The sequence below is a fragment of the Nomia melanderi genome, chromosome 10 (assembly GCF_051020985.1).
Source record: "Nomia melanderi isolate GNS246 chromosome 10, iyNomMela1, whole genome shotgun sequence".
NCBI classification, from domain to species: Eukaryota; Metazoa; Arthropoda; class Insecta; order Hymenoptera; family Halictidae; genus Nomia; species Nomia melanderi.
Window position 1 is genome coordinate 10,461,416 of NC_135008.1, and position 13,638 is coordinate 10,475,053.

The 13,638-nt window shown below is 41.2% G+C and overlaps 1 protein-coding gene across 4 annotated transcripts in view; it reads right to left on the reverse strand.

The window, feature by feature from the left end:
• Positions 1 to 3,540: 3,540 nt before the first annotated feature.
• Sema2a (Semaphorin 2a) overlaps positions 3,541 to 13,638 on the reverse strand; it is a 617,363-nt gene continuing 607,265 nt past the window's right edge. For all 4 annotated transcript variants that reach the window (XM_076371273.1, XM_076371274.1, XM_076371272.1 and 1 more), the window contains 5 exons: positions 8,479 to 8,709; positions 7,528 to 7,944; positions 6,160 to 6,436; positions 5,301 to 5,748; positions 3,541 to 4,907 (listed from right to left, as the gene is read on the reverse strand). In XM_076371273.1, coding sequence (XP_076227388.1) covers positions 4,833 to 4,907; positions 5,301 to 5,748; positions 6,160 to 6,436; positions 7,528 to 7,944; positions 8,479 to 8,709 — 1,448 coding nt within the window. In that variant the 3' untranslated portion in view covers positions 3,541 to 4,832. The remainder of the gene's footprint in view (positions 4,908 to 5,300; positions 5,749 to 6,159; positions 6,437 to 7,527; positions 7,945 to 8,478; positions 8,710 to 13,638) is intronic.

Sequence of the window (13,638 nt, forward strand, 5' to 3'; positions counted from 1 at the left end):
TTCCGTTTCCTTTCTTTTCTTTTTTTCCTCTTTTTTTTGTTTCCTATGTACAAACCGAAGGGCGAAAAGAGCGAAATCTATCACCGACGCGGCTTCTCGTTCACTGTCTTCGCGACTTCACGTTCCGATTTCACAGAGACGCCGAGCGCCGACCGTTCTACTTACACACTCTATAATGTATATATATAACGAATATGTATTTATACTACAATGTATATATATACTTTATAGCCTACACGTACGTCTATTTAATCATGACGAGCCGAGTCGCCCGAGAGCGACCGCCCTACGGATTGTTTAATACAGCACCGGTAAGCATCCATCTCCTTGCTCTACGCTGTTTAAAAAGTAGGTTTAAACTAACGGTTCTATGTGTACGAGTTACGACAGAAATACTTGAAAAATATCGCGGGGAACCAAAGAGATTTGATTAACAAAAGGGGAAAAAACGGTGAGGTGAAAAATGAAAAACTCGGGAGTCTCTCGCGTTCACGGTTTCTTTCTTTTTTTTCTTTCTTTTGCGTCGCTCCGGAAAGAATTTTCGTTCGTCCTTTTTCCCTCGTTTCCTTTTTCTTTTTTTTCTTCTTAGTCTTCCTCGTATCCTTTTGTTTATAAAAATACCATGCGCTATCGCGATCCTATGTACACACAGACGTTCCCGGACCGGAAGAGAAACGATTCCCGACGGTTCGTCGCCGAACAACATGTGCTCGTCGCGTGGCTCAGAGGAACGTCGGTAATAACGCATTGGAGAGTGATCGCCGACGTTTCAGCCCCTTCGTCGAAGCTTAACTTCGACTCGAACCGATCGTCTGCCCAGTTGACCCGCGATTCACGGCCGGTTCGCTTGATCGTTTCGGTACGCCGGGCGAGGTTCGCAGTACGGCCGAACGGAAACGGCCAAGCAAACGGAGATATAATGTTCTAGGCTCAGAGGTATATGCAAGAAACCTTTACATCCTTTTTCTTCCATTTTTCTCCATTTTCTTTTGAATTCGAGTCAGTGAAATTCGACGAGACTGACGAGCATTCGTGTCGGACGAATTCGCGTATTTTCGCGTGCACTCGGAATCGAATATAAGTATACACCTCAAATTAATTTCTATAATTGTAATGCTAGAACTTTTATGTATGTGCACTGATAACGGTAAGTGTCTGACTACTTACAAATTGTCCGCGATTTATGGATTGAGAAGAATGAGCGTATAGGTTTATATATTTGACTTCTTTACCTTTTTCTATATTCCTGTCAAATAATTTATTTATTGTTATTACAAATACGTCAGTGGAAAAGTTCTGACAAATTTGCCGACTTAGAAACTTTTTATGGCGTCCATCGACAGTGTACATGATAAAAATCTATCTTTGTATTGAAAATGGTGAATTCAATGTTAGGAAATTAAATGATAAAGAAATAAAATTTATTACGCAAACAAGAATTGTATAGTAACAAATCAATGAAACAGATAATGTTAATATTTGTGAAAAACATAATAGAAGAAGTGCTGAAAATTATTAGAAAATATTGTAAAGGTGTATACTTATTTCTGGCTCTTACTACGTTTCTATAAATGTACGTATTCGTATTCGCGAATTGAGAATGTGTCTATGGGATTAAGGAAAGTGGTGTGAATGTTTCAGGATTATAGGCCTTACCAATTTTCAGCACGCATCGAACGCACCTGCGTAGCACCTTTAGAGTTTATGACGATGATAATGGCAATAGTGATATTGGGCAGTGTTTTACTAGTTACGGCGTTTCGCTAATGATAGCTCGGTCGCAGTGGTACCTATGAAAACGTCCTCGGTGGAAAAAATAGATCCATCCGAAAGATCAGCTTTGATTCGATGTGAAATAATTAAAACTCTTCTCTTTCTCATTTGTGACGTAGTAATACATTTGTAACAACATGCACGGAAATAAAACATTAAAGGTAAATATCCCTGGTACTCGTAAACAATTTAATAAAACAAACACATCAAATTAAAAAATTGTGGTTAGAAATTATACAAGTAAAAAATTGAACATGATTGGAATCTAAATTTTTCATCGAATTGAACTGATTCCAGAAGTGATTTATTTCAACAATTAAATAGCTTCTTTCTCGATTACTGCAAAACACTACATTAAACATTCGAATCCCTTTCTTCGACAAATGCATTAAGTTTTCTAACTCGATAAAACTAAACAAACGAAAACTAAACCGTGCCTAAAATTCTACTTACAACACTAAAATTACCAATACGCGTCAATTGAATATAAAAGCTTACCTATGCTACTGCTCAGTGGAACAGTCGTCACGAACATATACTGTACACCTTATAAAATCTAAATGATCAAGTCTCTCTTAAAAATCACTATCTCCTGCTCTGACGTTTTACTTACTTAACTACACAAATAATATAATCGATCAGTCCATCTAGAATGACGAAACGAAGGAAACAAACCATCGATAATCGTGTCTTCAACATTAAATCCACGGACCTCATCAGTTTAATAAATATCAAATGCCTGACAATTTCCAAATTTTCAATTTAAATTAATTTTTTCATTAATACGATGATATGAATCTCCCCATCCTCTGCTATTCTTATTTTCTGGTAGATAAGACAATGAATGTTAACTAATGGTCGTGAATCTAGTGCCAAATACACGAATCACTCGCGAGTTGAAAGAAACTCACTGATTCCGTAGAAACTTCAACGGACCACTGCGAACGGGCCGCGATATGTTAACCTACGGGTTAGGAACAGAATGCCACGATCGGTTAGCGGCCGATCGTGACACAAGGAAAGTATTTAACCGCGACGGCTGAGAAACGAGCGTTGGTCGAATCGCGATGAGAAAGGAATCGTGCGAGTCGAAGACAGATGGCGGTGCGCATCGCGAGCCTGGCAACGTGATATGAAACAAGCTAACGAAGCTAAAAAAATGGTCGCGGTCCCGCGACCAGGTAGGTAGCCGATAATAATCTCAAATGTAACCTGCGTGACGTTTCGAAAACGCGTCGACGCCGCGTTTTCTCTCACCTGGCGTGTGTAAATACCATTCTTCCCATCCGGCGAGTCGATTTTACACGGTACACTTTACACACCCTCTCTGGCTCAGTGCAAGTCGTCGTCATCACGATCATCATCCGGCTAAACCACTTGGCTTGGAACAACGTTTTCTCTTCGCGCGTAATCGAAATTTCTGTTTGAAAATAAATTGCGCATCTGTCACTAGTCGTTTCTATTCTACACGATGCATTTTTCGCTCTATTGTAATTGCAAAAATAACAGATTTGTTACTTTATCGACGGTTGTTCTCGACTGATGAGGAACGATCAGTTACGTAGACTGATTTTTATGTAATTTTATATAATTATTTATTGGAACGATTCCAAGATTTTGTTGCTTTTGGTTACGACAATTTTTATATTTTAACAGAGTGAACACACTTCTTTATGCAAAGTAAATATTAAAACATTTTCACAGACATTTTCTGGTGCTTATGAAGATTTATATACTACCTGTAGAAAAAAATTGGTGTAATGGTACTTTTATTTTTTTTTTCCGGTGCCAAATGTAACATCTAGCTTCGTATATTTTTGTATCGACAAAGCAGTGGTTTCTCTTCAAATAAAAAGTATCGCCAATAAACAAATCATCAAAGTTGCACAAAAACTAAGACATGTCACTTACCAAACGTTCCCCGCAAATATCGAAAACTGAAATAGACGCGCGTGGCTCACTGACAAAATTCCAAGACAAGCGATTCAGACCATTGAAGCCCGACCGTACATGCATTTACTTCCTCACCGATCGCTGGCGCAGCTGCTCTCGCTCGGGCAATGGCGGCCAACCGAGCACGCTCGCTCGAGAATCTCGTCCCGTCGTTCGTATCACAGATCCATGGAAACAGAAGAACCGATTTCCGTTTGGCGAACGGTCGTCCTCGGCTCCGAGCCACGATTCGCCGGTCACCGAGACGTCGGTACAGCGACCCATCATTCTAATTCGCCCAAAAGTTCGATCGTTCGATCCCAGGTCGAGTTTTACGGGAACGACGCCGTTAGGAGCTGAATCGCCTAGGGTCCGCACGGACGGCCATCTTGTCGCCGTGTCCCGTCCACCGTTTAAGCGGACTTTCCGCCGGGCGATCCTCGTCGCGACCTCGAGAGGATTGCGATCTAAACAAGACCGCGATCCTCGTCGCCGTTACGCGTCACGGCGTCGGGCTATTTACAGAAAGGAGAAGCGTGTCGTGGGTGGGAGGCACGGGTAAACGAAAATGGACCTGGAACCGCGGATAGACTATGCGCGATCACCATTTGCGCCGAACAGAAGACAGCGGGCAATAGCAATCGTTTTCGTCGGCGATGAAACGCGCGCGTAAACGGTTGCCCCTCGATCGCCGCGACAGTAGCTCAAAGAGATCGCGCGATTATATTAATTATAAGTCCTCCTTGGCAATCGAGACTCGAGAAACGTTTGTTGATGAACAAGCGGGTTCGAGGCGAAGTTTTTGAACGAGCGATAGGGATCGCGAGAGGCTCGTTCGATCGATCGTGGATGGACGCCATGGTGAACGAGAGGATTCTCGTCTGTTGAGGACGTACAGTTCAGCCGGCTTGTCTTTTGATGCGGACGTGTGTGTATACGCGTGTCGATCTTCACTTGGTCGAAAGCCCGTCGGTAGCAAGAAGGACGAAGGCAGTGGTGTAACCGGTCAGTAGGAGAGTGAGGCTCGTCCGACTGATCGTGGATGGACCGCGATTCTTCGGCAGGACGCTTGCACGCAACACCGCGCCGGGGTCTTGGCTCGACGAGGGCTCCAACGATCGGCTCCATCAGACCAAGGGGGTCCCGTACACCTCATTCATGTGCAGATTCTGATTGCTGTCGTTCTGCCTCGAGGCGCATTGCTGGAACAGACGGAGTCGACGGGGTTCCTCAAACGGCCCGAAATATTGTTTCGAATGGAAGCATATTATCGATTTCATTTGATGTGCGATATTCGATACGATTTTTAAAATAAAGTATCTTGTTCGTTGGAATCAGTTAATACTTGGAAATAGTATTTTCTTTAAGAGACACTAAAACGACTATGAATTTGGACAAACGTTTTATTTTCGTATGAAATAAATAATAGACTATTTATGTTATTTTAAAGTAGAGTAAAGGAAGAAATAAATAATATTCGTGTCTTTCAAGCTCAATCTCACTGGACATTATGAATCAAAGGAGATGAAAAGCTTCTCAAACGAAATTCTTCGCAGGAAGAGAATCAAGTTTATGTTTCATGGATGTCGACTCACCGCTTGCTTCCTCTCCCAGCTTTTCATGGCGGACTTGTATTTCTCGAATTCGTGGCACCAGTCCGAGTATATCTTCTGATAATCGTTCGACTTGGCGGGCGCGGAACATCTGTGGGCGTCCACGGTAATGTTGTACGAGCACAGCAACGAGCCACCGAGCCAACAATCGTATCTTCCCGCGTCTTGTTCGTTCACGCCCACGATCACCAAGCCCTTTTCGGACGTCTCGATGAATTTGTCCCCTCCAGCACCGTACTTGTACGCTATCTGGTACCTGCCCTTCTCCTTGCTGTAATGGTACCATCTTACTTCCTGATTCGCCAACACTTCTGGCATCTTCACGAAGCAGCCGAGATGCACCGACTGTCCCCAGGTGACTACTAACTTCCGCTTGCCTACGCTGCTGTCGCATACATCGGCCGTGCTGTTCGACACGTCCTGAAGAAGTCTGTAAAAAAACAAGTAAATAATCATAATATAAAAATAATGTAATGTAATAAACAATCATTTAAAAATTCACAAATTTCTCTTTGAACGCGTAACAAGAAATAAAGAATTTACAAAAGATCTATGAAAAATGAACGAGAATGTTTCTTGTAACAGACATCAGACATTTCTTGTAAATTTCAGTTTTGTAAGTTTCAGTTCTGTTGAAGAATTATTGAAACCTCGAATACAATTTTTCATTCGTTTGTGTGTTATTTTTCTAGGTTACTTCGAGATCATAAATTACGAAAGACTCAATTCAAGTAAGGTCATGATCGAAGCTAACTTGAAAGCAAGAATTTGTGTGACCAAGAATCGGAATAGTTTAGATAGTTCATTAAAATTGTATGCGACGGAAGCTCGATGCACTTACCCGGGTTCATAAGGCTTGCAGGTGTTCGTGTCCTTGTCCCAGCCGCAGTAGGGATCGTGAACGCATCGTAGGCAATTATCGTATCTGCGGGTGCACATTACCAAGTCGATCTGCTTTATTCTATGATCGGACGCGACGTACAAGGCCTTGTGCTCCTTCGAGATCTCCATCGCCTGGATCGGCTCGCCTGGCGTCACATCAAAAACGTCCAATAGGATAGACTGGGAATCCCCGTTGTTGTCTATCCATTGAACTACCTTGTGTACACGTCCGTCGCCTGTAACACGAGGGAACGATGCCTTTGTAAACTGGTACTTTGGACAGCTGACAGGTCGTGATACCGTCAAATTAACGTCGATACAACATTGCGAACCAGCTAGTCTTCGGATAATAAATTTGTCGGAGACGGACAGATAATGATCATGCTTCGCGTTACATTTCATCATGTAATATGATGTATCTGTATAGTATCTATGAAGCTGGAAAATATTTTTCAGAATTTCTTGTACTGTAATTGTCACTGGAATTCATTCTCATAAAATGTTGTAAATTTTGCAATTCGCTATATGAAATCCACGAGTTATGCATAATCTAATGTATAATTTAATATTAAAGAATGGAAATGATGTTAAAGGGCTGTGCGCTGCATAAGCAAGAATTATTACGTTGACGCGTAAAACATCTACGATTCAATGTCAACTATTTACGCGTTCCTGTTGATCTTATATTCGATCGTTACGACGGTACTGTCCTTGATTATGTTAGCTTTTGCGGCAATAGCTGAAGGTCGACCGCCGGCTGTGAGACAATGCCAGCGATAGCGAGAGCAGATGATACAAGTCTACTGCAAGAACCACCAAGTTGGTGATTATCTTGCCAAGTTTGTCTGTGACAAATCAGGATTGGGATATCCATGCGAAATAGTTCAGAGACATGTAGTTCCCATTAAATTCCCTCCGACAATTTAGCTCGGATTGTAGAAATTACAAACTCAATATCTTCCATAAAAGCTCAGAATTACAGAATAAATCATGAAATTAATATAGACGTTACATTGCTTGTCTAATTTCTTGCCTTTTCATCATTTTACAAACACCAAATTTAGTTTCCAAAGAAAGGTTACGAAATGCAAGTACTAAAAGTACATTCAGTATTTTGAACTATCAAATTACTATTGATCTTTGTTTGCGTCACAGTTTTATCAGAAAATAATTGAACGAAAAGCGTCATTTTTATAATCGAATTGATTCGACCGATGTGAAATTCATTTTCTGGTAATCCCAAAAAAATGTTCACTCTACTCGAGGGATTGCAACTGCGAGAATCGATGGCATTTAAATCTTTTAAACGAACTGTTTGAACACTCACTGGAACCAGCATAGTAGACCGTGTAATCCAGATCCAGGCCGACGAAATCGATTCGTAATTTATCGACGACCAATCGCGTGAGCGTCACGTCCCGCTTATAGAACACCGGTTTCTCGTTCTCGTGCGATATCGCGGAGTCCATTAGCGGGTGGGACCGTATAAAGTTCAAAACGGTGTCCGGGAATGTCTCCTCAGTGTCGTTCACGCACTGGCCAGGTCGCGGATCAGGAACTTTGTTAGTGAGCACCGGAAGCCAGGCGCTGCTGCTTGTCGCTTGTTCTTTGAATTTCCCCCGGAACGCCTCTTGAATCGCGTCGATATGAAACGAGCAGATTGCCGATCCCATTAACCCGTTCGTCGATGTTGTGAACGTGCCATAAAAGTGGGTGTCGTCGCCTGGCACTTTGTAAATGCTCTCTGGAAAAGTAAAATCACAATTATAATTACCTCTTTCTATTGAATACATGTTATTAACCTTTAATCGTTAGTTCTTTCAACCCTTTGCGCTCAAGAGATCTGCAGCAAAACTGGAGAATTTGATGTTTAATATTAAATTTCATATAACGTGTTGATACATGAAATATTGAAATACTATGGTAATGTGTCATAATTAGAAACATGGCTTTTTAAGTTGGTTGTCAAGAATGTGATCGATGTCTTATTGGAGGATGACGAATATTTATAGCAACGGACCTTTCGAGTGCAAAAGGTTAATCTCGAGTTTAAACTTAGAAGGTTCTATTTATTCATGAAGTTATAAAATGATAAGGTTTAAATGATGAAGATGTTCTTTGATTAATTAGATTTTCGTTTTCTTCGTTTCATTTCAATATTTTGACAAGTTTTTCATGCACTGAGAAATTCCATCATTTTTTACATTAAATGGCATCCTTCATCCATCGCAAGTTCCGAAGATAATAAAAACTGATGAAAGACGATCTTGTTACTTACGTATCTCGTTGAAATAGAAGGGAAATTCGCCAGGTATCGAGCAGTTCAACCGTGCCTTCAGATAAGTCGACCAATTCTGTGACAAAATATTCTTGCCGCCGGTGTCTCTTTTGCAAACTCTCGCCACACGGGAGTAGACGCTTTTGCCGCAGTTTATGTATTCCACCGCAGTTTCGCGGAAGAAAAAGAACACGTGGCTGCCGATGTCGTATGATCCCACAAAATTCGGCTCTGGAACGGAAAAACAGGAAACTCGGTTGACCAACAGTTCTTCGTAGTTTCGTGAGAAAAAAGGAATTAAAAAGAAAGATACACAGTAAATTTTTAGAACAAACTATAATCAATTAGAATTCGTATCAATTAGAATTGGTACTATATTAGAACTTCTACGCCAAACTGGTATTTAGATCGCGCATAATGTAGCATAAGAAAAGCAGCACAGCGCCGCAAATATTTTCCAATTGCAGATTACACTCGAACTTAAGGGTCTCGCGGAATCGAATTTTCCGCGTGAAATAATAAAACATTGTAGAATTAAAGTGTCCCGGCACTTCGGTGTAAAAGCGAACGGTTGAAAAATTGAGAAATTGTGTTTAACGTGGGCACGTGCACCTAGACAAATTCAATTCTGAGCTGAACACCGAATCCAGCCGCGCTGAATTTTATGGAAATATTAAAGTCCCACGTAAAAATAAAATTGAATTCCGTGTCGGGGCTGGCGAAACAGTAATTTCAATGGAAACTACCGCTGAGTAAGATTCCCGCGTTGATGAAATTCCGCGCGAAGATTCCCGCCGAACGATTTGCTCTTTAAACACAATCAAGCAAATTAAGATGCAAATCCGCCGCGATGTTCCGGGCTCTTTCAGCCCCGGCTAAAAATCAACACCGTGTCGGTGGAAGTCGCGGCGGCCCGAGCAGCGTTCCCTTGTGCCAGAGGAAGCGACGAGAAATTAAAAGATCAGTTCTCCAGACCGGTGTAATTTACGACCCTCCCTTTTTGTTTCCTCCCGCGCATTTGCCGCGTAACCGTTTCTCCTTCGAGAGAAGAATTCATGCGGAGTAACGTTTTTACGGGGCCGTATACTTCGACAGCCATTGCGTCTTCCATTCCTGTATTTTGCATCACACGTACCCCTTCCGCGAAATTCTATCTATCGGTTACAATAAAGTTGCAGAAAAATGTGATGCCAGTGGAAATGTTTTGTAAAATATAATGTCAGCGCAGACCTGAGAATTTCAATTGTGCAGAAATTCTGTGTAATAAATTTGGAAGGTAAAAATGAAAGGCGAAAGTGATCTTACGCGTGTGCACTTTTGTGTAAAAATTATTGTTTCGTTCCGAACGTAGAACGTATAATTCTATTGTAACGAAATTTCTAATTATATTTTGTGGAAATATGATCGATGAAAGTACTAGTTTGTTTCCTTAGTTGTCAGAGAATTGTTTAGAAATTCTCCGTGGGCCAAACGTAATCAACGTTTGCTCGATATTAGCTCCGAGGAGAAAATTAAGGAATAAAATGTTTAGGGCGAAAGTTTGTCGACGGTAATACAGACACTTCCCCCGATACAACAGGACGGTTTCGCATTTTGCCGCGGGCGGTCGTTACGAAAACAGAAGCCAAACCCCAAGAAATTACGCGAAAGGGTTACGGGTCGGAAAACGATGGCCGGAACTCCCAGGAACTTTCGGATTCGACGGAATACCGGTACAGCGAGAAAAACTATAAAACAGACGGCCCACGAAGTCCGTGTTACGACCCGACGAAGTATGCTTTCTTGCGGCGAGGAGGAGGGACAACTTTTCAAGTTTTCATTTAGCAGTCGACTGAAGCGTCTCCGTCGAAGGCATACTTAACGATCACCACTTTGTCGATTTATGATCTGCAGTCGTAAAAGTGCGCGGTGTCTCAGTTTTATTATCGCGGCGCGCCGATCTTTTATAGACTTTAATCGTTGTTCAAAACTGAAGTTTATCGTGTGGTCTCGCTTCTCAAAATCAAAAACGTCTTTACCCCATTTTCTCTTATTTGTGCAGCGACTTTTGTATATTCTGGATAAACGATTGAATACATTGTAACTGAAGTAAGATTAAATATATTTTGAAGATCAGTAGGAACAATGTATATCACAGCTGGAAAACAATCTGATAATAATATTACAGTAATCGCAATGTCAAAAAACAGAGAAAAGAATAATGTAGAATATTAATTCCTAAGTGTTATACTATTTTCATTTCTGAGTTGTATCAGTCAATTTCAAATACTATGATTAAATGTATTCAATAATTTTGCTATTTCTATTCCAGTGGTAACAATTATGCGTTATACATTCCTAATAATAAAACAATACTTCTGTGACTCGTACCTCACCATCAAATTACATAAAAAACGATACAATCAGTTCAAAGCGACCAAATACCACCCTCAATCCCGATCTTCCCCTTGGCTACTAATCGTTTCGATTAAAATCGAGCCGATCCGAGGCGGCGGACCACGGAAAAACAACGACGAAGCGCGATGTCCGCGACGCAGACGGAAATCGAATTTTCTCCGCGCTTAAATCGCGCCGTGCGAAGGGCACAGTCTCTGCCGATTTTACGTTATGCGGTGGCTCGAGGAAGAGGCTGCAATCTCTTTTACAGTTCACCGATTAAATCGATTGTCTGACGCTCCGCCGGTGGAAGTTTGATATATTGAGGCGCAACGGGCGAAAGGAAAAGGGTCGGAGGGAAGAAGGTAAAAGAGGGAGACGATAGGCGGGCCGAGGACAGGGAATTGGGGATCGAGAGGGAACAGGAAACGGAAGTGTCTCGACTCGGGAACAGAGATCAGCTCAATTGTAGTGGAACGATCTGTAAAAGAGAGATATACTATCCGAAAATTCGTTCTAATGTTTAAGCAGTATATCTCTTCACAGCCATTAATTCAAATATATTTGTAACATAATGCTAACGAGTTAGGAACAAATAAAAGTAGTGTTGATCTTAACTAGAACTAAGGTACCAATTAAAATGATTGGTTCTAATATTTTTAATTTGCAACTATTCATAACAGAGAAGCGTTAAATATTGAAAATTATTTTAAATATTAATAGTTCCACTCATGTAATGTAATGATCATCCACGGAAATTAAAAAATGTAATCTTATAATTCTTATGAGAATTATATATTGATCATATTAAGTACTCGACACTTCTAGTGTTAAGTTTATACTATCTAAAATTCAAAAGTTATCGATATCTTCTTGAAATACCTAAAGAAATCCAAATTGTTCATTTCGAGGTAGACAATTTAAACAAAAATTCTGTCCCACACCCCGTGGTTTGAAGGAAATAGTAAAGAACACATTTTCAACCCTCAACTTTGAGCGCTGTTTTCATCTACTCAAAATGGATGCTGGTCAATAAGAAAAAATACGTGACCAATATTTGCTTGACGACTATGTTTCACGCAAGTTTCATCCAAATCGGCGTGTGCTGGTTGAAAATGTGCCCCCGTTAGGCGTGGCGTCCGTGACGCGGTATCGTACACGCAGAGGGCGAAAAGCGTTTTCGCGGCACTTTCGATTTCGCGTTTCGCGCCGGAGGAATAATGAAATCACCCTTGGGGCTAGTTTCATGAAGTTTACAAGTCGCGGGGACGGGTGCTCGCGTCCCTGGCTTCTAGACCGCCGCGCTCGCGTACAAATATGAAATTCTATTTTCCGCGAGTCCCTCGCGCCCGCGTCCGCCATTAAACACGGCGCCTCGTTAATAAATACGCCGAATTAGTCGCGACTGTTTAATATTCGGTCCCGCGCGTACGCCTCCGCGGAATTACTAAATTGACCGTGTCAATCTTTTTCCGTGGAACCTCGCTTCGCGCACGATACCGGCTCGACGAAGTTTTCGAGAAACTTTGCGCCGCCGAAGGTGTTTACTTCAGCGCGAAGATTCGCGTTTCGTAGACTCAATTAGACTTGTCGTCTGGCCGTCGCTTTTGTCGTTATACATGGCCTCCGGGGAGGGAGGGCTACGGGTAAACCGGAGCAGCGAGCCTGACAATACAAGAAACTTCAGCGTCTAATACTCGCGGCGCAAATGCAACCAGACTTCGGTGTGTGAAGAAAGTTTTTTAATTAGGGATTGGTTATACAGATTGCGCTGTACAGATTTCGGACGTATAGGAGACGCAACGTTGTACAATGAATATGGATAATTAATATGGAAAACTGTAGATAGAATGCTTTGGGAACAGATTCGTTGGATAAAATATTTAATTGGTAGGGAGTGGGGTTAATTCTATGAATAAATAAGTGAATTCTGCATGAGTTTATTGTTTTACGTATTCTATCGTACAGTTCCTATTATTTCCTCTGATTTCATTGCATTTGTGAGCTAACCGAACTTTTAAATTATTAATTAAAAGTAATATTATTTTGGTTCGATGAAAAATGGAACTAAACGTTTAATGTCGCGAATACTGAATTATGAGAAATGTGAAATTTGAAAATAGATAATCGTTAGTTTACAACGACATATATTATGTTTTTCATTTGATTGAAATTGGAAATAAGACTTTCTGAGGAGATGACGGCTTATTTTACTTCTATTTCGTCAACCCAAATGTTAACAGGATCATTTTAAAAGCAATTCGAATTTACAGAGAAAAAAATTCTTTCATAACTCGTCTACAGTATATTTTACTGTTCTCCAAATGAATGCTGTATATTCTTAGAACTACTGCCGCGAATTGGAAAAACTCATTTCCTAGGAAAATTGGAAACAATCTAAAAGAAATCTAAAATTTATGGGCAGTTACTTCACGCAGGTAAAAGAGAAACAATCCAGTAAACGACTCTTCTACCCATCGCATAAAAATGTAGTCGTTCCACGATAATTAAATCCCTTCAATTATACATCCCCCAAATGCAAGTAAACATTCAATTTTACAATCCACTTGACACATTGTTCTGTCAGTTGCTGATCTATTTCCAAGCAGCGTTTACTTAAAAATTGAATTCAAACCACCCAGCGACGTCAAAAATCCCCTGAAACATCGCGCGAACCATAAATCAGTATCCTTTCCACCCTTAACGGGCTTCCGACGCGCCAAACCACGCGAAGAGTACATCAATGCGCACGAGGAGTCCCGCGCGAGGAAACAAATGAACGCG